Raw genomic sequence first — 26,788 nt, forward strand, 5'->3', positions numbered from 1 at the left:
ATATAAAAGAATGGTCATTGCATCATTGTTTATAATAGCAAACATACAATCAAGTGGGTTACCCAAGTATTTTATGATTTATTAATCCAGTGGAACACTATGCAGACATCAAATGGGAAAATGGAAGTCTGTAGTAACGATGTTGGAAGATGTCCAGAATATATTAACCTGAAAAAACAAAGCGTGGGATTTTTGTGTGCTCTCATTTAAAAAAAAAAAAGTATAGATGAAAAGGTGTTTAGTTCTAGTTATCACCGAATGGTGAGATTTTGCTTCATATATATTTTTACATTTCTTTAAACTTACTGTTTTGAAATAATCTAAAATTTCACAAAAAATGTAAAAATTATATAAAATCTCTTGTATACCCTTTACTCAGATTCACCAGTTAACATTGTTGACTCATTCTCTCCGTGTGTGTATGTCTGTATATACACACATACGGGTATCTGTGTAGACAGAATTTTTAACCATGAGGTTGTTACAGACCTCTTGCCCTTTGCATCTAAATACATGAAGTGTGTGTACTAAGAAAAGGATATTGAATTTACTTACACAGCTTTATACAAAATATAGCATTCAGGAAGATTTAATATTGATACACAACACTAACGTACAGACCCTCTTCAAATTTTATCAGTTGTCCTGATAATATATTTATCACATTCTTTCTGGTCTAGAATCCAGTCAAGGATCAAACACTACATTTCAACTTCTTTTTTTTTTTAAGATTTTATTTATTTATTCGACAGAGAGAGACAGCCAGCGAGAGAGGGAACACAAGCAGGGGGAGTGGGAGAGGAAGAAGCAAGCTCATAGCAGAAGAGCCTGATGTGGGGCTCGATCCCAGAACGCCGGGATCACGCCCTGAGCCAAAGGCAGACGCTCAACCGCTGTGCCACCCAGGCGCCCCTGCATTTCAACTTCTTTATTCAGGATCACTACTACCTCATTGTTCTTAATGACATATTTTTGAGTGTCTCTTAATTTGGATTTGTCAGACGTTTTCTCGTTATTGTATTTAAGTTTTGCATTTTTTGGCACAAGGATTCCCTAAGTGATGTGTCCTTGATTGCATCACATAAGGAAACATGTTTTTCCTATTACAGGTGAGGTTAACTTGGTTAACTCGATTAAGGTAGGTGTGAGTTGGGTTTTTCCACTATGAAGTTACCATTTTTACCTTTGTAATTAGCAATTTGTAGGGAAGTACATTCTGGTTCTGTAAATAGCTTCTTTTTCCACAAAATTTCCTCTGCTAGTTTTAGCATCCATTGCTAAATGTGGCCTAAATCAACTGTTACCAATGGTTGCAAAAGTGGTTTTCTACCGTCGTCATTCCCCCCAACATTTGTTAGCAAACATCTGTCCTGTTCGCTCATTTACTTTTCATAAATTTGAGCACATCCTTACTCTGGTGCAATACGATGTCCCATACTTACCCTGTACTCCCCCACCCCAGCCATGGAATCTGCTGTTTCTTCAGAAGCCCGGGTTCTTCACATAGGGAATGGTTTTTAGAAATCAAGACATGGGAAATAGATATGCTACTAAGGGGATGGAGATGATAAATAAGTAGATAGGGAGGTGGGCAGGGAGGTACATAGGTAGAATGAATTGTGAGTTTATACTTCCACCACCAATTTTTTGAAAGATTTTATTTAGAGAGCATGAGTGGGGAGAGGGGCAGAGGGAGAAAGAAAATCTCAAGCAGACTCTGCTGAGCATGGAGCCCAACATGGGGCTCGATCTCAAGGTCATGAGATCATGACCTGAGCCGAAATCAAGAGGCAGACACTTAGCTGACTGAGCCATGTAGGCGCCCCCCACCACCAATTCTTTTTTTTTTTTCTTTTTTAAGATTTTATTTATTTATTTGACAGAGATAGAGACAGCCAGTGAGAGAGGGAACACAAGCACGGGGAGTGGGAGAGGAAGAAGCAGGCTCATAGCAGAGGAGCCTGATGTGGGGCTTGATCCCATAACGCCGGGATCATGCCCTGAGCCGAAGGCAGACGCCCAACTGCTGTGCCACCCAGGCGCCCCTCTACCACCAATTCTTAATTCAATATCACAGCGTCTTTTCTAGCCTTCCCCCCTTGTAAATTGCATCTTTGTTCTCCAAGAATAAAAAATTTGGCACCCAGGATCATCACATATTTACTGGAGAGTGTAAACATGCACCCAGCTACAACACGGGGGTTCTATTCATGGAAAAAGAATGGGGTATTGGACAACTAGTGCCAGAGATGATTTGAATGGCATAGTCTTTCCACCATAACTTTTCCCATTCTCAGGGCAAACATCATTGACTCTTTAAACCAAATGAAGTCTCATAGGACCCAATAGAAGAAAAGTACCCAATAGAAAAATAAATCCAAAGATGGGCATATCCAAATGAGAACCCGCCAGTTAGTGATTCCTTGCCGATGCTAGTACAGCTAATGTGAAGGAATGGTTCCTTGTGAAGGGCAGGTTGGGGCACAGTTCTGGCCATTGACCAGCCCTGATTTACACCATCTGCTATTCACCACCCATCTACCCCTATACTTCTCAGAGTGAGTTTGACAATTCCCAGGCCATCAAGGACCACATCCCTCCATCGTTTCTTGAGATAACTGAAGTATTTTAGGAGAAACTGATGTTAAAAAGACCAAACCAGAATATTGGTTACAAAGCAGTATATTGTAATTAAAAAGCAGACTCTGGAACTAGACTTGTTTGGTGCAGCCACTTGTCAGTTGAGTAACTGCAAACAAGATGCTTAACCTCTCTGTTCCTCAATTTGCTTGTGTGTTCAGATGATATCTGTTCTGTTGAACAGAGGGTTGAAACTTTATGCCTGGCATATAGTAAGAGCCTTCAATAGATAAATTTATTACTATGTATATTACTATGGAATTCTAAGCCGGAGAACAGTAAACTATAGGTTGTTGGCCAAATCCCGCCTCTATCCTATTTTCGTACGGCCTGAGAGCTGGAATTTCACATTTGTAAAGAATTTTAAGAAGAAAAAAAAGTATATATAAAAAAGGAGAAAGCAAAGAATATGCTACAGAAAATGTATATGGACTGCAAAGCCTAAAACATTGTCTAGCCCTTAAAAAAAAAAGATTCGTTTATTCATTGTAGAGAGCGTGCACACATGGTGGGGGAAGAAGGGTAGAGGGAGAGGGAGCGACAGTCCCACGCTGACTCTACAGGGAGTGCAGAACCCGATGTTGGGCTTGATCTCAAGATCCTGAGATCAGGACCTGAGCCAAAACCAAGAGTCAGATGCTTGAACCCACTGCGCCACCCAGGCGGCCCCCCCACACACAAAATTTAAACAAGGAAAGAAGGAAAAGAAACAGAAAACATGCCCTAATATCCCCCGAGAACGCACTGAATTGCAACAGTTTATACATTTAAGGGGTAAAAAAGTGGCAACCTACCGTAAGCGCTGCCTTGCTGAGGATTCTGGGAAATGTAGTCCGCGAGCGCGCCGCAGTCAGAGCCACTTCCGCTACCGTCGGGAGGCGCTGTCAGCCCTTGTTCCGCCAGGGGTTCTGGGAAAGCTGGTCCGGGAGCGGCGTCGGGTCCGGGCACTTGAGCTGCGGCGGGGCGAAATCCCGGTCAGTGGTACCTCCTGGGAGGTGAGTGAGTGCCGAGCCCTTGCGTCTTTGCCGATCTCGCCTGGGCGTGGGACCCGCAGGTGCCGCCCTCGCCCTCAGGGAATAGGAGCCGCGGAGGGCAGGGGCGGCGGGGTGGGGGGGGCGTCACCTGGGTTTTAGGGCGGGTCGCGCGTCCCAGAGTTCGGGGCTAGCGGGGGTCGCGACCTCGGTTTCCCTCGCCTTCCCCACTTCGCGCTCCGCCGCCTTCTAGCGATATGTTCGTAGACTTGCTAAATTTCTCCGTTTCTCGCTCGTAAAGTGGAATTAAGGGTAGTTCCTCCGTAGGAGGCGTGTAGTGGGGTTTACGTGAATTAAATAGATGTAAAGACGCTCGGAAGCGGTGCTGGCACGGGAACGGTGGCCGGTGGTTACCAATCTGCGATTTCTTTCCGAGAAGCGCTCAGTCCCTGAAAACTTCTGTGAGCCCGGGGTGGGTTCAGAGGTGCAGGGCTGCTTAGGATTCCTCATGACTCCCCACAACCCCACCCCTCCTTTTTAAAAGGAAGGATTGGTCTCACCCCAGCTGGTGCCTGGGATTGTCCACCGTGATTTATCCTGGACCAGAGGGAAAAAATTGTCACATCTCCCAGCCTCCTTTCCCTTCTCCGCCCCGGAGTTCTCAGAGGGTGCAGAGAGGAGGAGGGAGTGACCCCCTGCCTCCTGGTAACAGTGTCCCACCGTGGGAGAAGTTCACATGCTGTGCCATTAAAAAAAAAAAAAAGATTTTATTTATTTATGTGAGAGAGAGAGAGCACGAGCGGTGGGGAGGGGCAGAAGGAGAGGGAGAAAAGTCCCCGCTGAGCAGATTTCCTTCACCTGTAAGCAGATATTTTTCTACTGGGCACTCGTTCATATGTTTATAGAATTAATAGGAGGTCAGATGAGACGATGTGTTGATGAACGAGTAATAACAATTTGGTAACATGCTGAGTGCCAGATAGTCCTCTATAGGCTTTCTATGCATTAGTTGGCTTAATCTTCCTCACACACAAAGATACTGTGATTATCTGTATTTTACAGATGACAGCGTTGATAGGTGAAGAACTTAAGTTATTTATTTTCCCAAAGTCAAACAGAAGGGAAGAGACAGAACTGGAAATTTGAGCACAGGCAGTCTGGGTTCTTAACCTTTATGCCATACACTTTTTCAGCCCTAAAATGGTAATTGTGGGACATCCCGATGGGGTGGAGTCCAGCATCCCAGGGGTGAGAGAATTCATCTAAGGCAGAACAGAGGAGATAGAAGTTTATTGAATACCCTGCAAGGAAGGAGCAGGCAGGACAGCAAAGGAGAAACTTTACTCCTGGGTGGTGGTGAAAGGCCACAGTTATAGGGCCAAATGAGGGAGTATGGGGCTGTATGGAATTTTCCCTTTTCTGGTAATCTTAGGAACTGGGCCTGGTTGTAAGTAGCCCACTGGTTATTTAGGGACTGTGGCCATTTTGAGGTGGGTCCCTTAATGAGTCTGTTTGCATTAGCTCGGTGGTCACTGTGCGCCTTTTTTTTTTTTAAGATTTTATTTATTTACTTGACAGAGATAGAGACAGCCAGCGAGAGGGGGGGGGAACACAAGCAGGGGGAGTGGGAGAGGAAGAAGCAGGCTCCCAGCGGAGGAGCCTGCTGCGGGGCTCGATCCCAGAATGCTGGGATCACGCCCTGAGCCAAAGGCAGACGCTTAACGACTGAGCCACCCAGGCGCCCCACTGTGGGCCCTTTTGCCTTGCTCAAGGTTCCATTGCTCAAGCCTGCTCCCCAAACTTGGCCTCTACAGTAATCCTTATGACCGAAGGAGGGAGGCCAGTTGGTGATAATTTGGGACCTGAAAGCTATGCTCATTTAATTTCTTTCTTATTTTCTGTGACATTATGTTTGTTCTCTGATTATGGTGGTAGTTTGTGCTTGTCTTTGAGAATTCGAGAAATAGATGAAGAAGGCCAAAAATGATCCATAATCCCAGGATGTGGAAAGACCTGTGAACATGTTAATGTATTTCTTTTAAGTTGTTTCTGTGTATATTGCATTTTTCTATGCTTCTCGGGAGTTGTATCATACTTGTGGTACTTTTACATTTGGTAACTTGTGATTGTGAACATTTTCAAACACAGATACAAAGTGCTGTAATGAATTCTTACATCCATCAACCTTGGCCAGCCTTCAATGTTAGTCCAAGTTTTGTCCATCTTTTTTTGTTTGTTTGTTTCCTGCCTGTTCCATTTATTTTTTTGATATGAATTGGATGTTTTATTATAATAATATTTTTTTATTATGTTAGTCACCATACAGTACATCCCTGGTTTCTGATGTAAAGTTCGACGATTCATTAGTTGCGTATAACACCCAGTGCACCATGCAATACGTGCCCTCCTTACTACCCTTGTTATATAATCCTCCCACCGTTTTTTTTTTTTGCTTGAATATTTTAATGCAAAAAATCCAGACATTGAGGCAAGAGGATTTATACTAGATTATCATAAGCATATGGAGGTCGAGGGAGAGAGGACATAAACAATTCCAAAGTTTTTACGTGGTGATTAGGAGAATGTGGTTAGTGAGAAAGCTAGGGGCCCTGTAAGAGCTGCAGTTAGAGGGGGGCACCTGGGTGGCTCAGTCCGTTCCGCGTCCAACTCTTGATGATTTTGGCTCAGATCGTGATCTCAGGGTCATGAGACTGAGCCCTGTGTCAGGCTCCAAGCTCAGCGTGGAGTCTGCTTTGGATTCTCTCTCTCCCTCTCCCCCATCCCCCTCGTGTGTGCGTGCTCTCTCTCTTTCTCAAATAAATAAAATCGTTTTTTTAAAGTTGCAATTAAAGAAAGAACGTGACAAATTTAGTTTGTGCCTTTGGAATCTAATTTGCTCTTGGTTTCCTGAAGTCAAATTAAGTGACAAAACAGTAGCAACGGTTCATAGAGAGATTTTTTTTGTCCTTCGTCTCACTGTGTGGCTGTATACAGAAGCCACATAGTGGCTGAATACAGAGCATCCAAAAATGGACAGACATGTACTGATAATACTTCCATGTCCTAGAACAATCTCGCTTAGGAACAGACCAGCACTAAGGCATCATTTGTGCATTTCTCACCACCTCATACTAACGGAGGTGGTGAAAACAATAACTAGCATTTATTGGGGGCTTCTGAAGAGTCAGGCAGAGTTTCCAGTGCTTTTTGTGTATTAATTCATTAATTCCTCAGAAGAGCCCTGTTACAGCTGAGGTACAAGAGGATAAGTGGTCCCCAGAGGATCACTCAGCCAGTAGCCACGCCACTGAACTGAACCCATCAGGTCTTCACATGGCACCGCCAGCCCCATCACCCCTTCTCCCCGCCGCCATGTTTTTCTTAACAGTGTCAATCACCGGCTGACACATGCTCCGCTTATCTGTTGGTTGGTGAATTATAGATCTTCTCAACTATGATATCAGCGTCATGAGAGCAGGGACTTTGTTCACTGCTGTATCTTTAATATATGGAATTGTGCCTGGCACGTAGCAGATGCTCAGTGAGTGTTGGTTGCACGTGTGAATGAATGTGCTTGGTGAGTAGTAATGAGGCTCTCAGCTAATATAATACAGGATGTGTCTTCATGAACTGTTCATTGGGTCATTCATATATATATATATATGAATCTTAAAACAAATGTTTTTTTTATAAGATTTTATTTATTTATTTGACAGAGAGAGACAGCCAGCGAGAGAGGGAACACAAGCAGGGGGAGTGGGAGAGGAAGAAGCAGACTCATAGCAGAGGAGCCTGATGTGGGGCTCGATCCCAGAGCACCGGGACCACGCCCTGAGCCACAGGCAGACGCTTAACGACTGCGCCACCCAGGCGCCCCAAAACAAATCTGTTTTAAGTGCCTGCTACTGGAGAAAGAGTAGTGACCAAAATAATGCAGCTTACCTTCTAAAACGTTGGATAGATATGAGCAAGATGAATAACTAAAACATGCATTAATCCGTTAGGGAGTTTCTGACACCGAGGATAAAAGGGGAGTGAATGGGAGGAAAAGGGAAGTGGTGGGGTGGGGGGTTTCAGTTACCTAAATATGTCCGTGGAATAATGTTTGAGTGAGGAACTGATGGTGCAATATAAATAAATAAACAGATAAGTAACTTTAAGAATTAAGTAAATACCTAAATGGGGTTTGCTTTATCCACAGCCCATGATTGACCCTTTTACGATTATTTTACTTTTAAGGATGACCGTGATTTTGCTTGAACAAAGCAAATAAACCCAGAGGAAGAAATTGGAAGATAGTTTGTCCTCTCCTTCTCCCAATTAGGAACAGCCTCAGAATTTTATAGCTCAGAGGAACCTCAGAGATCGAGGGGTCCAATCCTTGCCCGATGGAGTGTTTTTTTCAGTCATTTTTTGATTCCTTGTGTTTTGAGTACTCAGTACGTTCCGGGTGCTGGGGAGGAAAAGGTGTGTTAATCATCTCATAGGCAAAACAGATGCTTAACCTCTAATTATCGCCTCGGTTGCCCCCAGGGGATGGAAGGCTTCTCAGAGTCCAGAAGCGGAGAGCTGAGCCAGGGACCCCAGACCTCGCTTGCTTTCTCCCACTAAACACTGTGAAAGGTCAGGTCTCCCTGCCAAACCCTGTAACTGAGCAGAGCAGTCGGGGGAAGCAGAAAGGAGCCAGGACCAGGGAGTTGGTGTTACGAACTGAGATTTCTTCCCGGCTTTGAGAAGTGGATCCGTTGCTCTCATCTCCTCGAGCATGTCTGTCTGGAGTAGGAGACCCGAACATGAGTGGCTGTCGCCTTTTGGACACTTACTTGTGTGTGTTGTGTTCACGGAAACCTCCTAACGGCTCTAGGTGCTAGAAACTGTTATGAGCCCATCTTACAGATGTGTAACTAGGCACAAAGAGCTAGGAAACCAGAAGAGTCGATGGTGGAATCCCGACGAACGGGCTCTAGTATCGCCCAGCAGGTCAGTTTCTGCAGACCTGTGCCCTCGGGCTCCCTTCCCTGTCATCCCCAAGGACAGACAGCCTTCCTACCTACGTCCTCTTTGTGTTTGTGGTTAGAAACATGGAGATCGGATAAAAACTCCAGCTCTGGAGTCACAGCTGGATTCAGGTTCATTGTCATCTCTCACCAAGCTCTGTGACCTTCAGTGACTTAATCTTGCGAATCCCCTGCTTCCTCATCCATTAAATGGGAACAGTAATCATCATACCATCACTTACTGAGAGTTTATGTAATGTGCCAGGCATGAGCCAAGGCTTTTTTTCTTTTCTTTTTTTTTTCTGTTTTTTTTTTTTAACTTTAGGTATCATTCACATATCATACCATGCACCCTTTTAAAGTGTACAGTTCCCTGGTTTTTAGTATATTCACAGGGTTTTATAACCACCACCACTATCTAGTTGCAGAACATTTTCATCGCCCCAAAAAGAAACCCCACACCCCTTCGCCATCACCCCTCACTCCCTGCTCTACGAGCCCCTGGAAGCCACTAATTCCCTTTCTGTCTTTGGGTTTGCTTCGGCAGGGCTGCTAGACCTGCTCACGTAATCCCCAGAGCAACGCTGTAGGTTAGGATCTGTGAATATTATTCATTTAAATGAGAGACTGCCAAGGTTGTGTTTCAGATGAAAACATCTAGAAGTCATACTTTTAATTAGTTTTTCTTTGCTACGGTTAGCATAGGAGAGGGGCAGGTACCACTGAGACTCTTCTAGCCGCGCGAGGAAAACTCAAGTATTCATACCTTTTACAAAACCGGATACTGATGTCAAGTAAACATCAAGTAAACATCATTTCAAGACAACAGATTATTAAGTAATATCGCCCATCAGAATTACGGGCTCTACAGTGATAAAAGTGAATTTCTAAAGACTAGGAATTGTAAGGGGCGCCTGGCTGATCTCAGGGTCGTGAGTTCGAGCCCCACGTTGGGGGTAGAGTTTACTTAAATAATAGATAGATGGATAAATAGAAGAAAGAAAGACTTGGGCAGGCTCTGGATGTCTGATAAAAGATTCCTTTACTGGAAGTGATGTCCGAAGACATTTGCAAAGACACATTTATAAATTTGTTAAGTCGCCTGCTTTTTTTTGCGGTTGCAGGGGAGTCAGCCATGAGTTTCTCCCCCTGCTCACATGTTGACCCTCACAGCAATCACACGAGGGAAGTGCTATTATTCGCTTTTGCGGGTGACAGATTTGAGGCACACATTTGTTTGAAACTCACACAGAGCAGCCATCTGGGCCGGGCCCGCGTCTCATGCCCCTTTCTTTGCCGGTTCTGCCTTCCCAGGACCCTGCCCTCTCCCAGAAGCAGCAGGAGAGAATGACCAAGTTTCAGGTGAGTTGAGTTTTGATTTTTTATCAAAATTACATGCCTTTTTCTCAAAGACGAGACGCATCTTTTTTCTGTTCGCTGGGAAGGATAAAGGAGGAAAACGGGCATTTGTTATGTGCGAGTTACTTATTTTTTTGTTGGTTCTCTTTTCTGTTTCTGTCCTTCACTTTTGTTTTGGCTTTAGCTTTGGTTTTCTTTTAGCATCATCTTCATTTCGCAAATGATAGCTCAGAAGTTTATAGATATCAGAAAATTAAAAAAAAAAACCCGCGTTACCAGACTGCATATGTCAGCTGTTTTCCCCGTGCTATATTTATTTATTTTATTTATTTATTTTTAAGATTTTATTTATTTATTCGACAGATAGTGACAGCCAGCGAGAGAGGGAACACAAGCAGGGGGAGTAGGAGAGCAAGAAGCAGGCTCATAGCGGAGGAGCCTGATGCGGGGCTCGATCCCAGAACACTGGGATCACGCCCTGAGCCGAAGGCAGACGCTTAGCCACTGAGACACCCAGGCGCCCCTAGATTTTTTTATTTTTAAGATTTATTTATTTGAGAGAGAGAGAGCATGAGTGGGGTGAGGGAGAAGCAGTCTCCCCACTGAGCAGGGAGCCCTATATGGGGCTCGATCCCGGGACCCCGGGATCATGACCTGAGCTGCAGGCAGACGCTCAACCGACTGAGCCATCCAGGCACCTCGCCACTTTCAATTTCTTTCTAAGTCAGCGTGAAGATACATAAATTTTGTTGAAAAGCAAAAGCCTGATTTATGGCTCATCAAGCAGACATCGTGCACCTGCTTCATCAACAAGTTGCCTAAAGGAAAACCATCTTTTTTTTTTTTAAAGATTTTATTTATTTATTCGACAGAGATAGAGGGAACACAAGCAGGGGGAGTGGGAGAGGAAGAAGCAGGCTCCCGCAGAGCAGGAAGCCCGATGCGGGGCTAGATCCCAGGACCTTGGGATCACGCCCCGAGCCGAAGGCAGAAGCTTAACAACTGAGCCACCCAGCTGCCCCCCCATGCTATATTTACAAAATTATAATTGCACTATATGTACAGTTTCTGATTTTATTTTTTTTCTTATTGTTATCACTTGAGTTTTTTATGATTCAAAATTCTTTTATGTGCTCGTCTTAGAAGGGCTTCTAGGGGCACCTGGGAGGCTTAGTCGGTTAAGCGTCTGCCTTCGGCTCAGGTCATGATCTCAGGATCCTGGGATCGAGCCCCACATTGGGCTCCCTGCTCAGTGGGGAGTCTGCTTCTCCCTCTGCCTCTGCCCCTTCCCCTGTGTGTGCTCGCTCCATCTCTTTCTCTCAAATAAATAAAAATAAAATCTTAAAAAAAATCATCTTTTGAGTTACAGTTTACCTATGATTTCCGTATAATAAAGCATTTGATCAGTTTTGACAAATATGCACACCCTCATGACCACTGCCGCAATCTAGATGTAAACCTTTTCTGTCACCACTCAGAGTTCTGGTTCCCTCATGTCCCTTCCCAGTTAATCCCAGTCCCACACACCTGGCTGTAGGCAATGACCAGTTTACTTTATGTCACCACAGATTAGATTAATCTTCAGTTACTTGAGTTTCGTACGTTGGTCCTCAACCCCCTCGGGCGCTTCCCAGGCGTAATCTGATATGGGCCCCCATACATGGGAGGCAGGGAAAGAGGGAAGAAAGGGGCGGGCCACCCCAGGTTGGTAGGTGGCAGTTTTACTAAGCAAAGGGAACTTAGCTATGAGGCTTGTCTTGGGCGGCAGCGAGACGATTGGATCCCCTCAGCTGCCCTCCAATTCCCCAAAGTTTATAAAGAAGCCCTAACTGTCCTCAGTCATGTATACCATGCAGGTGTTTTCAACACCATGTCATTATCTCAAGGCTGTGTCCATGGAGCAGCCCGCGGGAGCAGGAAAGACCAGCAGAACCCACATTCCAAGGATGGGGTGGGGGGCGGCGCGGAGCCTCCGAGGGCCAGGGTCCAGCTGCCGGCTCATTTGGAAATCATGTCTTTTTGATGACGTTCCCCCACGTCATGTAAATGAAGTTATACGGTACGTACTCGTTTCGTGTCTGGCTCCATTCGTTCATCATAATGTCTTTGGACACAAGTCAACAGTTCTTTTTATTGCTGCGTAGTATTTCATGGTTGGGTGTACCACGATTTGCTTATCCATTCACTCATTGATGGACATTTGGGTTGCTCCTTGTTTTTGGCTGTTGTAAATAAACTCCTTTAAGCATTTGTACACTAGATTTTTGGGTGAACACAGGCTTTCTCTCTCTCTTTGATAAATAACTAGGAGGAGAACCTAACCTCTGGGTTATATGCTTAACTTTTTAAGAAATTGTCAAATCACTTTCCATTGTGGTTGCGTATTTTATATTCCTTCCAGCAATGTGTTCGAGTTCCAGTTGGTTCCACGTTTTTTCTAACATTTGATATTTTCAGTCTTAAATTCTAGGCATCCTAATGACAGTTATGTTGTGATATATCATGGTGGCTTTCATTTGCATTTTCCTGATGCTTGAGATGTCGAATGTCTTTTTTCTGCTTTTGGTCCTCTGCATATCTTCTTTTTGAAAGGTGTGTTCAATTCTTTTGCTTATTTTTAAACTAAGTTGTTTATATTTGAATTGAATTTTAATAGGTCTTTTAATATTCTCAATACAAGTCCTTTTGACCCACGAGCATTTAGATCTTCTTTCATTTATTTGGGTCTTATTTCTTCCCCTCAGTCACGTTTTATAGCTTTCAACATGTGAATTTATTATCTGTGTCTTGTTAAATTTATCCCCGAGTGATTTATGTTTTGGGGTGCTATTCGGAATGCTGTTGTTTTTTGAAATTCAATATCTATTTGTTGCTAGAATGTAAAAATATAATTGACTTTTGTATCTTGACTTTGCTAAATTTGCATATTAAATCAAGAAACATTTTTCTAGCCTGTCAGGATTTTCTGCACGGTCATCAGTAAATGAAGAGTCTTATTTTTTCCATTCCTGTCCCCATTGTGTAGACTTCTTTTTCTTCTCTTATTGCACTGGCTAAAACTGTTAGAACAATTTTGCCATATATATCCTTTCCTTGTTCTTTTTTTTTTTTTTTTAAGATTTTATTTATTTATGTGACAGACAGCCAGCGAGAGAGGGAACACAAGCAGGGGGAGTGGGAGAGGAAGAAGCAGGCTCCCAGCGGAGGAGCCCGATGTGGGACTCGATCCCGAAACGCTAAGATCACGCCCTGAGCCGAAGGCAGACGCTTAACGACCTCGCTACCCAGGCGCCCCCCTTTCCTTGTTCTTAATCTTAGGGAGAAAGCTTTCAGTCTTCCATCACCTGGTGGGCTTTTTGTAGATGTCCATCACTGGGGTTGAGGAAGTTCCCTTCTAGTCCTACTTTACTCAGAGTTTTTATTATGAATGAGCATCGACTTTGCAAGTGCAATTTTCTTCTAATAATCAGATAGTCATAAGTTCCTTTGGTTCAGTTAGATTCTTTGGAACCTTGTTTTCTTTTTTTTTTATATAATAATTTTTTATTATGTTATGTTAGTCACCGTACAGTACATCCCAAGTTTTTGATGTAAAGTTGCATGATTCATTACTTGCGTATAACACCAGTGCTCCATGCAGTATGTGCCCTCCTTACTACCCATCACCAGCCTATGCCAATCCCCCACCCCCTCCCCTCTGAAGCCCTCCCCTCAGTTTGTTTCCCAGAGTCCACAGTTTCTCGTGGTTCATTCCCCCTTCTGTTTACCCCCCTTCATTCTTCCCTTTCTTCTCCTACCGATCTTCCTATTTCTTATGTTCCATAAATGAGTGAAACCATATGATAATTGTCTTGGAACCTTGTTTTCTAAACTTGGTTAGGATGGGTCTAGAGTGATCTTTATTCCAGAGCAGTGCCTCTCAGGAGCAGTTTTGCCCCCACCCTGGGACACTTGGCAGTGTCTGGCCATTTTGGATTGTCAGGACTAGAGGGTGGGTACCACTGACAACTACTGGGCAGAGGCCGGGGATGCTGTTAAACGACCTAGAGTGCACAGGATAGCCCCCAGCATAAAGAATTGCCTGGTGTAAAATGTCAGCTGTCGAGAACCTCTGTTCTAGCCATAGTTTAGCCCTTTGACTAAAGCGTGGCCCTTCAGTTGCTGCCATATGTCCCTAATGGTCAGTGAGGGCTTTCCATTTTGGCTCTTTGGAATTCAGACACCTCTAAGTCCTAGTGAGCTCTGGGAACCATTCAGCCCGTCACTCCCCAGATACTTCTTGCCTGACCTGTGGGCTTTCGTCCTCTATGTGCAGTTTGGTTCTTAGCAGCAGACTCAAAGGATTACTGTGCGGCTTTCCAGTCCTTCTCTTATGCATAATTCTCTTCTCTCTGGAACTCTGCTCTGCATTTTCCACCATCCGGTCTCCCCATTCTGGTTTTCCCGTCTCTTCAATGCAAGGCTCTGTTTGGGTTCCCCCTTCTTGCACTTGCAGCTCAAAAGTTATCGACAGGCAAATATGTAGGGTGATCATAGGGCTCACCTCATTTGTGTCCTTCCTTTCAGAGATCGAAGTATTGTGCTTTCAGAGCCTGAAAGCAGTTTGTTTCATATTTTTTTCTATTTTACTACTTATGATAGGAGGGCGTGTTTAGTACCAGTTATTCTGTTATAGCCAGAAACAGAGGTTTCTGTCACCTGCATTTTTGACGACTGCATCATATTTCAATAAATTGATGTTCCTTAAAAAAAAATTCCCTAATCCTAGACATTTAGGTAGTTTCAGATTTTTTTTTAAAAGATTTATTTATTTGAGAGAGAGAGAGCCTGGGACAGGGAGGAGCAGAGGGAGAGGGAGAGAATCTTAAGCAGACTTCGTGTGACGCATGGGCTCAATCTCACAACCCTGAGGTCATGACCTAAGCTGAAATCAAGAGTCAGATGCTTAACCGACTGAGCGACCCAGGCACCCCTAAGATTTTTAAAAAATGTTTTACAGAACATTGTTGTAACAGTTTTCCTACATAAAAGCTCTGTTCTCAAAAAGCAATTCTGGAGACTGCCACTTCTGGAAAGATGGAGGAGACGTACTTTTCCCTTTTCTTCTCACTAAGTACAGCTAAAAATCCTGGATGTTGTATGTAAAGCAAACATGAAAGGTGGCGAGAAGGCAGACTGGCTAGGGACCTAAGAGTTGAGGAGTGACGTGGCAGTGAGTGACTTGGGTTTTCTTTTTGCCTCATGTATCCCAGACTTAGTGCTAGAGAAGATGGCAGCATGGAAATACCAATGAGTTCAGACCAAAAAAGCCCAAGAAAGCCTTCTCTGTTTGGTCAGAGGGTGAGGAAAGGGTAGCTTAGCAAGATAGAAAACTTTTAGATAGTAACTGCTCTTTTTCAACCGCAAAAAAACCCCTGCAGCCCCACACCCGCCCCTGCCAGGCTCTAACAAGGAGACTAGACTTCCCGCCTTGCCAGGCTGTAATGAGCCACTCCAACCTCCCTGTAAGGGAGTAATGAGTACCCACCCGCCACTATGGTGTCAGTGGAGACAATGTGGGAGCCTGGACTTCCACACTCACCCAGCAGTAATGAGCTGCCTCTCCTTTTCCCGGCATGGGTGGTGTCCGAGGAGGCCTAGTGGACAGTCAGGGCTTTGACTACTACCCAGCGGAGTTGAGGCAAACCCCCACTATCCCTCATGTCAGTAGAAGCCAATGGGGAACAGTAACAACTCAACTCTGCCCCTTTCAGCCAGGGTATTGTATTATCCACATAGACCTAGTAAGGGGCCAGAAGTCTTAGCCCGGAAGTAGTGACCTTCTCACCCCACCAGGTGTCAACAGAGGCCAAGTGGAGAATCTGATCTTATCTTCCCTAGCTGGCAGTAACAAAGCTCTGCCTCCCTTCCCCTTTGAGAGATGTGTCAGAGGAGACCTAGTAAAACAGAAGACGTAAATGAAATCCCGAGTCTCATAATACTCAACATGTTCAAGTTTCAGTGGAAAATCATGTGCTATACAAGAACCAGAGAAATCTTTTTTTTTTTTTTTTATTCGACAGAGATAGAGACAGCCAGCGAGAGAGGGAACACAAGCAGGGGGAGTGGGAGAGGAAGAAGCAGGCTCATAGTGGAGGAGCCTGATGTGGGGCTCGATCCCGCAATGCCGGGATCACGCCCTGAGCCGAAGGCAGACGCTCAACCGCTGTGCCACCCAGGCGCCCCAAGAACCAGAGAAATCTTAACTTGTACGAAAGACGATCAACAGACACAGTAAAGTGACGCTCACTGATGTTAGTTCTCAGTTATAAGTGATATAAAGTGTTAGTTACCTGACAAAGACCTTTTTATTGTGGTAAAATATACCTAATATATATTATTTTAAGTGGTTTTCGGTGTACCACCCAATGACGTTAAGTACATTCACAGTGTTGTGCAACCATTACCACCACACATCTCCAGAACTTTTTTCATCTTCAAACTGAAACTCTGTGCCCATTAAACAGTAACTCCTATTTCCACCCCCCTACCCCAGTCTCTGGAAACCACCATTTTACTTTCTGTCTCTACGTATTTGACTCTTCTAGATACCTCACGTAGGTAGAATTATATACACAATCCTTTTTGTGACTGGCTTATTAGTCACTTAGCATAATGTCTTCTAGATTCATCCATTTGATAAAGTTTTTAAAGCAGCTATCCTAGAAATATTTTAATAAGCAATTACAGACATGCTGGACAAATGAAAAAAAAAAAAAGCCACAATCTTAGCAAAGGAATAGAAGATATAGGGGCGCCTGGGTGGCGCAGTCGTTAAGCGTCTGCCTTCAGCTCAGGGCGTGATCCCGGTGCTCTGGGATCGAGCCCCACATCAAGCTCCTCCGCTGGGAGCCTGTTTCTTCCTCTCCCACTCCCCCTGCTTGTGTTCCCTCTCTTGCTGGCTGTCTCTCTCTGTCAAGTAAATAAATAAAATCTTAAAAAAAAAAAAAAGAAATAGAAGCTATAAAGGAGAACCAAATGGAGATTTGAGAACTGAAAAATACAGTAAAAGAAACTTAAAAATTCAATGGATGGGCTCAATAGCAGAATGAAGGGACAGAGGAAAGAACTTGAAAATAGAATGATAGAAATTATTTAATATGAATAAAAGAGAGAAAATATACTGAAAAAAATAGCAGTCTCAGGGACCCAGGGGACTGTAACAAATAAGTAACATTCATGTCATTGGGGTCCCAGGAGGAGAGGAGGAAGAGGGTGGGACCGAAGAAGTATTTGAAGAAATATGGCTGAAAATTTCCCAAATTTGACAGAAGACAAACCTACAGATTCAAGAAACTGAGTGAATTCCAAGCAGGGTAAACCCAAAGAAATACACCAACACGTCTACTGTCTTTTTTAACTTTAAAAACTCAGTTGTGGGGGAAGAAAAGTATTGTCTTGGTTTTGCTTTTTGTAAAAGTAATTTGACTTCTTGTTCAAACTAGATGTTTCGTTAAGCTCAGGATAATGAGGAAGATAAACACACAGACTGTTCTGGGGTCTTCCCCCCTTTTCATTGTTGTCATTAATAACAGTAGTAGCAATAATAATAGCTAAAAAGAGTTGCATGGTGCACTGGGTGTTATACGCAAATAATGAATCTTGGAACACTACATCAGAAACTAAGGATATACTGTATGGTGACTAACATAACATAACATAATAAAATATTATTATAAAAAAAAGACCAAGACTGTATGATTCCCTTTATATCAAGTATGGAGAGTAGTCAAAGTCATAGAGACAGAAAGCAGAATGGAGGTTGCCAGGGACTGGGGGGAGCAGGGAATATGGAGTCAGTATTTAATGGGGATAGTTTTAGTTGGGGAAGATGAGAACATTCTGGAGGGGATGGTGTGAACGTATTTAACACCACTGAACTGAATACTTAAAAATGGTTAAAATGGTGAACTTTATGGTGTATTTTACCATAATAAAAAGTACTGCATTAAAATATTAAAAGAAAAAAAGAAGTACACCAAGACATGGTCTAGTAAAACTTCTGGAAACTAACAACAAAGAAAAACATTTTGAAGGCAGTCAGAGAGACATGACTTCTTAGCCATCAGGGAAAAAACATTCAAAGACAGTGGATTTCTCATCAGAAACCGTGGTGGCCAGAAGAAAGGGGCACACTATTTTTAAAGTGCTGAATGGAAAGAACTGTCAACTCAGAATTCTGTACCCAGTAAGGATATCCTTTGAGAATGAAGGGAAAATCAAAGACATTCTCTAATGAAGGAAACTAGTGCATTTGTTGCCAGCTATACTGGAAAGAAATAAAAATTAAAAACAAATAGGACCCAGGGCCCCTGGGTGGCTCAGTCAGTTAAGCATCCTACTCTCAATTTGGGGTCAGGTCATGATCTCAAGGTCATGAGATCAAGCCCTGCATCAGGTTCTGCACTCACCACGGAGTCTGCTTGATATTCTCTCTCTCACCCTCTGCCCCTGCCCCCCATCTCTCTCTCTAAAATAATAAATAAATAAATCTTTAAAAAAAATATGACCCAACTGTATGCAGTCTATAAGAAACACCTCAGGGGGTTCCCTTCTACTTGCTAGATGGGCTGCTACCTTATTCATGAATCACTTTATAAAACTAATTAGATGTTCAAATTAAAAAAAAAACTCACTTCGGATATCAGGGTATCAGCAGGTTGAAAAGTAAAAGGATGGAAAAAGATAAGCCATGCAAACAATAATCAAAAGAAAGCAGGGGTGACTAAATCAATGTGAAAGTGTGCTCGGATACTTGCCGTATCAATTATAATTATATTAATAAAAATTAGCATCTAGTGACCTACTCTGTGGCAAGTTTATATGTTGCAGGGAACTTCTGCGACGATGGAGATCGTCTGTATTGTCCTGTCCGATACGGTAGTCACCAGCCACATGTGGTTCTTGAGCACTTGAAATGTGGCTGGTGCAATGGAGGGAGTGAAGTTTTAATTTTATGGAATTTAAAATTTACATTTACATGGTCACATGTGAGTCACGTAGCTACTGAATTGGGCGGTACAGTTATAAGAACGTTATGTATATTCATTTCCATGGCTAGGAATCTTCCAGTATGGATACCATCACACAGGGGAGGAAGTAGGTTAAGGATTTGTCTGTTGAAGATCTTACAACTTGTGAAGGCCACAGCCTGGGGATTTAAATAGGTATTAGAGCATGAAAAACTGAGCACTTTACCGCTTTGAATGCTGTCTTGGAGAGGTGGCATGTTCCTTTACAGTGCGGAGGGTCCTTTGCATAGCTCCCCAGGACGTGTGACCTGCTGGCTTGTCAAATTGTAACAAAGTGACAGTCCCTTGACTTAGGGACGGTGTGAAGCAGAAAGGAAAGACAAAAATTATTTGACCCTGTTCGGCCTAAATTGACCTAACATCTCTGGGACTATTTGGCAGTATCTATCAAATTCTAAAATATATATACCCCATGATTCTAGAGTTACTGTTCTAGGGCACTTAGTACAGGAATACTCACAAATGACACCAAGTTAAATATACAGGGATTATTTGTAATTGGTTGTTTTCTTCTTCTTTTTTTAATTATGTTCAGTTAGCCAACACATGGTACATCATTAGCTTTTGATGTCGTGTTCAACGATTCATTAATTGCATATCACACCCAGTGCTCGTCACCGCACGTGCCCTCCTTAATGCCCGTCATCCGGTTACCCATCCCCCACCCCCTCCCTTCTGCAACCCTGTTTTCAAATTGCAGTTAAATTTTAAAATTTAACTTAAATTTGAAATTATTTTTAATTATTTTTATTTTTTAGCTTTTAAATTATTTTTAATTTTTAAATTAGCTTTTAATTTTTTATTTTTTTTATTTTTATTTTTATTTTTTTTTTTAAGATTTTATTTATTTATTCGACAGAGATAGAGACAGCCAGCGAGAGAGGGAACACAAGCAGGGGGAGTGGGAGAGGAAGAAGCAGGCTCATAGCGGAGGAGCCTGATGTGGGGCTCGATCCCAGAACGCCAGGATCACGCCCTGAGCCGAAGGCAGACGCTTAACCGCTGTGCCACCCGGGCACCCCCCCCCCCACCTTCTTAGTGCTGCCTTTCCCCACTGGCCATTGGTTATGAGATTGAGGTCGCGTGTGCTTGGTGTTGTAGGAGGCGGTGACGTTCAAGGACGTGGCGGTGGTCTTCACGGAGGAGGAGCTGGGGCTGCTGGATCCCGTCCAGAGGAAGCTGTACCGGGACGTGATGCTGGAGAACTTCAGGAACCTGCTCTCTGTGGGTGAGGACAGGCGCTCTCTCTGCCTCAACGCCAGCCCCCTTCCAATATTTAAGACTTTGGGACTCTTACAGTGCTTCCCGAAACTTGGGGGGGCGGGGTGTCTCAGGTTCCTCATTCCTGCAGGACACCTTGTCTGTACCTTGTCTGTTTTTTTGTCAGATGACAGTTGCAACATCTTGGCAGGTTAAAATCAGTTGATGGGTGACGTCATTATTGTGTTGAATGAGATCGGTCAGAAATAGCGTAGCTCCTTGTCACCAGGATGTGCGCCAGAGACTGTGGGCGGAAGCAGCAAAGGCAATGTGGCCGCAGTGGGCAGTGGTTAGGCGGAGGTCGACACATCTCCGTGCTTGCGTACTGGCTCACGGCGTACAAGGTACTTCGTACGGCAGGCCGTGGTCGGAATTTGGGGAAATACGACTTAAAGAGCATGGGGGTTGTAATTCTGGAATTCCAATTTTTGCCTTCAATTTACTCACGTTGTACACGTGCCATTTCTTTTCCATAGGATACGAACCGTTCAGATTAGAGACATTACCGTTGGGGAGAGAAGAGAAGCTTTGGGTGATGGAGACCGAAACCCAAGGGGACGGGCCTTCAGGTGAGAGGCGTGCAGCTCCAAGTCCTCACCACCTGCCCGCTGGCCACCGTGCCCGAGCCCCCGCCAGTCATTACCCCGCCTCATCGCAGCAGCTTTCCCAGTGCGTCCCTGCTCCCGTGGGCCGGTCTGTTCTGCAGACACGCGAGGTCACGGAAGTCAGCCCGTGTCACTCCATTTGTTCAGCCTTCCGTGACTCCTGTCTTGGTACAACCCATAACCCTCACGGTGGCCATTTGAACAGGAGTGAGAAGGCCTCCTCTGGGCTCGTCCTGACCTGTGGTCTCTGCTTTACCCTTGGTGAGCGCTGCCTCCCCTCTTTACGGAGTTACATCCTCCCTGCTCTGGCCTCGCCTCTCTCCTCCCTTCCTTCATCTTTAGTTTGCATATCCCCCAGGTAAACCCAGCCTAAAATAACAGCGATCATAGTCATTCCTACTGGATATAAGCACCAAAAGCCAAAACCCAATCAAACAAACAAAAAGCCAGAAAAATCTGTCTGCCAATCGGATGGTGTAAGTAGTGAGGGGAAGGGTCTTCCTGGTCCTTCGACTGTTCCTCTTCGTGTATCCTCTGCGGCATGAAGGTTTCATGCAGGCAGTCAGGCACGTTGGGGGCTTGCTCTGCCTGACTCGCTCCCTTGTTTCTATGTATAAACCTGACCCTGGGAGGTAGGAGCCCAGTTATTACCGTTGTCTCTTTGCTTCTTAATATGTAGCTTCCCAGTTGCTTTGCCTCCGTGTACGAATCCGTATTTTTATTTTTTTTGATTTTGGGCTTTTTATTGAAACGTATCTTAGATACAGAAAACTGCACAAATTATAAACGTACAGCCTGATGAATTTTCAGCATGGGAAGTGACTTGTCTTACAGGTCTTTTTACTGAGGTACAACTTAAATTTACACATCTTCAGTACGCAGTTTGAGGAGTTTTGACGAATGGATACTCCTCTGTAACCCATATTCCTCAGAATGCTGAGCAGATCTTACGGCCTATTCTATCCCCATCTTCCTTATCAGAAGTTCTTTTGGGGCACCTAGATGGCTCAGTCAGTTGGGCATCTGCCTTCGGCTCAGGTCATGATCCCAGGGTCCTGGAAACGCGTCCCGCATCAGGCTCCCTGCTCAGTGGGGAGCCCGCTTCTCCCTCTGCCCCTCCTCCTGCTTGTGCTTGCCCTCTCTCTCACTCTGTCAAAAAAATACATAAATCTTTTAAAAAATTCTTTTGGCAAATATCAGAATACCCCAGGGTTCTGCATTTTGTCTATCCATCTAGGTGCCCTTCTCCATCTATGAAGAATATTCTTGAGGTCTGTTTTCACCGCACAGAAACACAAACTAATGGGTTTCTTCTCCCTTAACGATCCTTGGAAACAAAAGCTCACAGAGAACGGTGCTAAGTGGATCCCACTGTCTTCACTCTTACCGGAGACAGTTGACATGAGCAGAATAAGGTAGCATGATCAAAGGATTATTTCAGAACATTGTTAATGTCTACCCTAATTAGAAATTCTGTGGCATTTGTTTTTTTTGTTTGTTTGTTTGTTTTTTTAAAGATTTTATTTATTTATGTGACAGAGAGACAGCCAGCGAGAGAGGGAACACAGCAGGGGGAGTGGGAGAGGAAGAAGCAGGCTCATAGCGGAAGAGCCTGATGTGGGACTCGATCCCGGATCACCAGGATCACGCCCTGAGCCGAAGGCAGACGCTTTAACGACTGTGCTACCCAGGCGCCCCCTTTTTTTTTTTTTTTAATATTTTATTTATTTATTCGACAGAGATAGAGACAGCCAGCGAGAGAGGGAACACAAGCAGGGGGAGTGGGAGAGAAAGAAGCAGGCTCATAGCAGAAGAGCCTGATGTGGGGCTCGATCCCATAACGCCGGGATCACGCCCTGAGCCGAAGGCAGACGCTTAACCGCTGTGCCACCCAGGCGCCCCCGAAATTCTGTGGCATTTGTATTAACTATCTATTGCTATATAACAAATTACTCGTAAACTTATTGGCTTAAAACCACAAACATTTTTTACGGTTTCTGTGAGCCCAGGAATCTTGGGGCAAGTTTCTGGGTGATTCAGGCTCAGGATCTCATGAAGTCGCTGTCAAGGAGCTGCCAGAGCTGCAGTCATCTGAGGGCTTGATGGGGCCGAAGGGTCTACTTCCAAGATGGGCTCACTCACATTATTGTTGGCAAAATACCTCAGTTCCTTGCTTGCTGTTTGGGGGTCTCAGTTCCTTGCCATGTGGGCCTCTCCCTACAGCTGCCTGAGTGTCCTCAAAACATGGCACCTGGTTTCCCCAAGAGCTAGAGATCTAAGAGAGTGGAAGGCAGAAGCCACCATGTCTTCTATGACCTAACTTTGGAAGTGACATAGCATCACTTCCGCCATATTCTGTTGGTTTCAGAGACTGATCCTGGTACGTTGTGGGAGGGGACCTCTCTAGGTATGGATACCAGGAAGCAGGGACCACTGGGGACCATCTTGTGTGCTGACCACCACAGCACCTTTTGTACAGATATGAACCCACAAAATCTAAAAGATGATATTAACTGTCCAGGTTTATTAGAAAATCCAGCCAACTTAAGTGGCCATGATGGTCATAGGATTTTTACCCCCATGGGCTGTGTCCACTGTGGGATTACATTTTCCAGGGTTGTTTTTTTCTAGTTCTAATATTCATCAGTTGAATATTATATATTAGGACTTCACTGAAATAAAGGGGAATCCTCTCAAATCTAGCTTGTTTGATATGTGTTTACTGGCTAAACTAAGGTACCATTTCAAGGATTCATTATTAGGACAGAGGAAGTATTTCCTTTTGCAAATCCATTCTTTTCACTTTTCGAGGATGTCCTCTCTTTTTTCCTGTGGGAACTCTTGGCATCACGTGATAATCCATCTGTAAACACTAACGGACAGATTCGGCCTTTTCTAGCCATTTTTAGCTTGTCTTACACAACTCTGCAGGTGGTGTAATGTAACCATGATTTTAAGGCTTATAAATATGCAGAATTTTGTAGTTCTTATATACTTGCTGCAGAAAAGGCCAGGATTATTTAAAGTGATTATTGTTATGGACAAGGAAGTAACGTTTCTCCTCTGTAAAATCTTCCCGGGACACTTTTTGTTGTCTATAGCCTTGTATTTCTAATTTGACCTCAGACATTAGTCTGGGTACAGTTGGAAATGAGTTTCCTTGGCCCTTAGTGGGCAGGGGCCTACTCATCAGCTCTTCGTCCCCAGAGGCATGCAAAAGCCAGTGGTAAAGTCAAGCTCAAGTCTTCGCTGGTTGAATAAGGTCTCTTAGGGTGACTGACCTGTGGAATATTTCACTTGTCCACATTTTCACCTCTGAATCCTCTTTATCCTTCCAGGACTCAGGAATCAGAACGAGATAGGAGCTTTCCAAAAAGCAGGATTCAGATACCTTTTACATGAAGATGTTATATGCTGGCAGATATGGGAACAATTTACAAGTAAATTAACCAGAAATCAAGACTCAGTAATAAATCTGCAAAGCAAGAAGTCCAAGTTGCCAAAACAAGGTGACTCCTTCTGTCAGATGTGGGCGGGAGAGTCTCCTCAGGTTTCTGAAGATGAAAACCAGGTAGTGAAGCTTCAAGGGGAGAGTTCCCATAATATCAGAAGACAAGAGTTTCCAATTAAGACCACTGGGGAGTTCTGGAAGAATATCTATCTGAGAGAGACACACAATCATCAGAGTAGGTATCAGCAAGTTGATGTAAAAAATAAACAGTGTAAGTGTGACCATTGTGTTATGACAAGGATCTCACATCATCGTGATGGTCGGGAAATACACAAAAGCAAGCAGGCTTATAGCCACGATGATTGTGGAAAAGACTTCATGAGGAAATCATGCCAACATAGTATAACCCACTCAGGAGAGAGGCACCACATATGTAGTAAGTGTGGGGAGGACATCGGTGACAGCTCAGTGTTCTGCATTTGCCAGAACATTCATGCAGGGGAGAAATGTGGTAGGAATGACAAGTGTGGTGGGGGGTTCAGTCAGAGCTCACACCTGCAAAATCATCAGGGAGTCAACACAGGAGAAAAGCCCTACAGATGTCAGGTATGTGCTAAGAGCTTCAATCAGAACTCCTGTCTTCCCATCCATGAGACCCTCCACCCAGGAGGGGATCTGTATAAGTGTGACACGTGTGGGAAGGACTCCAGTCACAGCCTAGATCTCAACATTTGCTGTGTAGACGACACTGGAGAGAAATCCTCTGAATGTGAGATACGTGATAAAGGCTTCAATCAGACATCACACCTTGAAGCCCATCAGAGAGCCCACCCTCGAGACAAAACCTCCAAATGGGAGGCGTGTGACAGGCTAGTTAATCAGAATCCTGGTCCTCCTCAGAGGGTTCACACGGGAGAGAAACCATATAAATGCGAGGTATGTGGGAAGGACTTCAGTAAGGCCTCAAATCTTCAAGCCCATCAGAGAATCCACACCGGAGAGAAGCCATATAAATGTGATGTGTGCGATAAGAACTTCAGCCGGAATTCCCATCTTCAGGCCCATCAGAGAGTCCACACAGGAGAGAAACCATACAAGTGCGAGACATGTGGTAAGTACTTCACTCAGATCTCCCATCTTCAGGTCCATCAGCGAGTCCACACAGGAGAGAAGCCATACAAATGTGAGACATGTGGTAAGGGCTTTTGCCAGAGTTCACATCTTCAAGACCATCAGAGAGTCCACACTGGAGAGAAACCCTACAAGTGTGATGTGTGTGGGAAGGATTTCAGTTGGAGCTCCCATCTTCAAGCCCATCAGAGAGTCCATACGGGGGAGAAACCCTACAAATGTGAAGAATGTGGGAAAGGCTTCATCTGGAACTCGTATCTTCATGTTCATCAGAGGATCCACACGGGAGAGAAACCCTATAAATGCGGCATGTGCGGTAAGAGCTTCAATCAGACCTCACATCTTCAAGCCCACTGGAGAGTCCATACGGGGGATAAACCCTACAAATGTTTTGACTGTGGTAAGGGCTTTAGTAAAAGTTCACGTCTTCAAGTTCATCAGAGAGTCCATAGTGGTGATAAATCCAGCACACGTGATGAGTGTGGTAAAAGTGTTCTTCAGAATGCAGACTTACCATTTTCATCAGAAAATCCACACAGCAGAGAATATTTATAAAATATTGTGTTTTGATAATTCAGAGGTGAGCTGAATTTTTTTTTTATAGTCATCTGAATTCCACTGGAGGAAACCTATGTGTTGTGTGAATGTAGCCAGTGTTTCCAGCAGAGCTCAAAATTTCACAGTCCTCAAGACCTAGAAACCCTGTCAGAATGGTACAGTAAGGTTCAGTTAGAACCTTCACATTCAATCTAATCTACACGGAGGGAGGCCTTAAACAGGATAAGTAAGGTCAGGATGTTAGCAAAAGTGTACTGATGGACACGACAAAGTCCATGTCCACTAGAAAAGAAGCTCCGTGGGGGCAGGAAGTTTGTTTACTGCTAAATGACCGTGACCTCCAACCAGTGCTTAACAAACAGTAGATGCCCTGGAAATGTCTAACTTGGTGGAGAGGAAAACCTACTCTAAATAAGATAAGTACTTAAAAATTTTAAGGAGCTTAACCCCAGTTAGTCATAATCAGTTGTACCAGGAAGAGGATTAATTATTATTATTAATTTATTTGAGAGAGTACGAGCAGTGGGGGAAGAGGCAGAGGGAGAAGCAGACACCCCCTGCTAAACAGGGAGCCCAACACGGGGCTCGATCCCAGCACCCCGGGATCATGACCTGAGCTGAAGGCAGACGCTTAACCGACTGAGCCACCCAGGCGTCCCCAGGAAAAGGATCCTTGTAAGAAGTTTTAAAACAATTTGAGGAAAAAAAAAAATAAAACAACTCAAGGAAGTGACCACTTCATAAA

At 44.1% G+C, this 26,788-nt stretch overlaps 1 protein-coding gene and 1 long non-coding RNA gene across 2 annotated transcripts; one reads left to right on the plus strand and one right to left on the minus strand.

Moving 5' to 3' along the window:
* Positions 1 to 66: 66 nt before the first annotated feature.
* LOC148108283 (uncharacterized) lies at positions 67 to 3,943 on the minus strand. The gene is made up of 3 exons (XR_015728119.1): positions 3,763 to 3,943; positions 3,435 to 3,593; positions 67 to 168 (listed from the first exon to the last, which is right to left on the minus strand). It is a non-coding gene; the product is annotated as an uncharacterized LOC148108283 (long non-coding RNA).
* Positions 3,545 to 26,071, plus strand: ZNF233 (zinc finger protein 233). Its single transcript, XM_045815787.2, is given in 6 exon segments — positions 3,545 to 3,635; positions 9,923 to 9,970; positions 20,140 to 20,266; positions 20,775 to 20,867; positions 24,242 to 25,906; positions 25,909 to 26,071. Coding segments are annotated over 5 exon segments (1,929 nt in total). The 5' UTR covers positions 3,545 to 3,635; positions 9,923 to 9,955; the 3' UTR covers positions 25,938 to 26,071.
* Positions 26,072 to 26,788: the final 717 nt, after the last annotated feature.

This window comes from Ursus americanus, chromosome 21 (genome assembly GCF_024610735.1).
Source record: "Ursus americanus isolate L20-20 chromosome 21, mUrsAme1.1.p, whole genome shotgun sequence".
Classification (NCBI taxonomy): Eukaryota; Metazoa; Chordata; class Mammalia; order Carnivora; family Ursidae; genus Ursus; species Ursus americanus.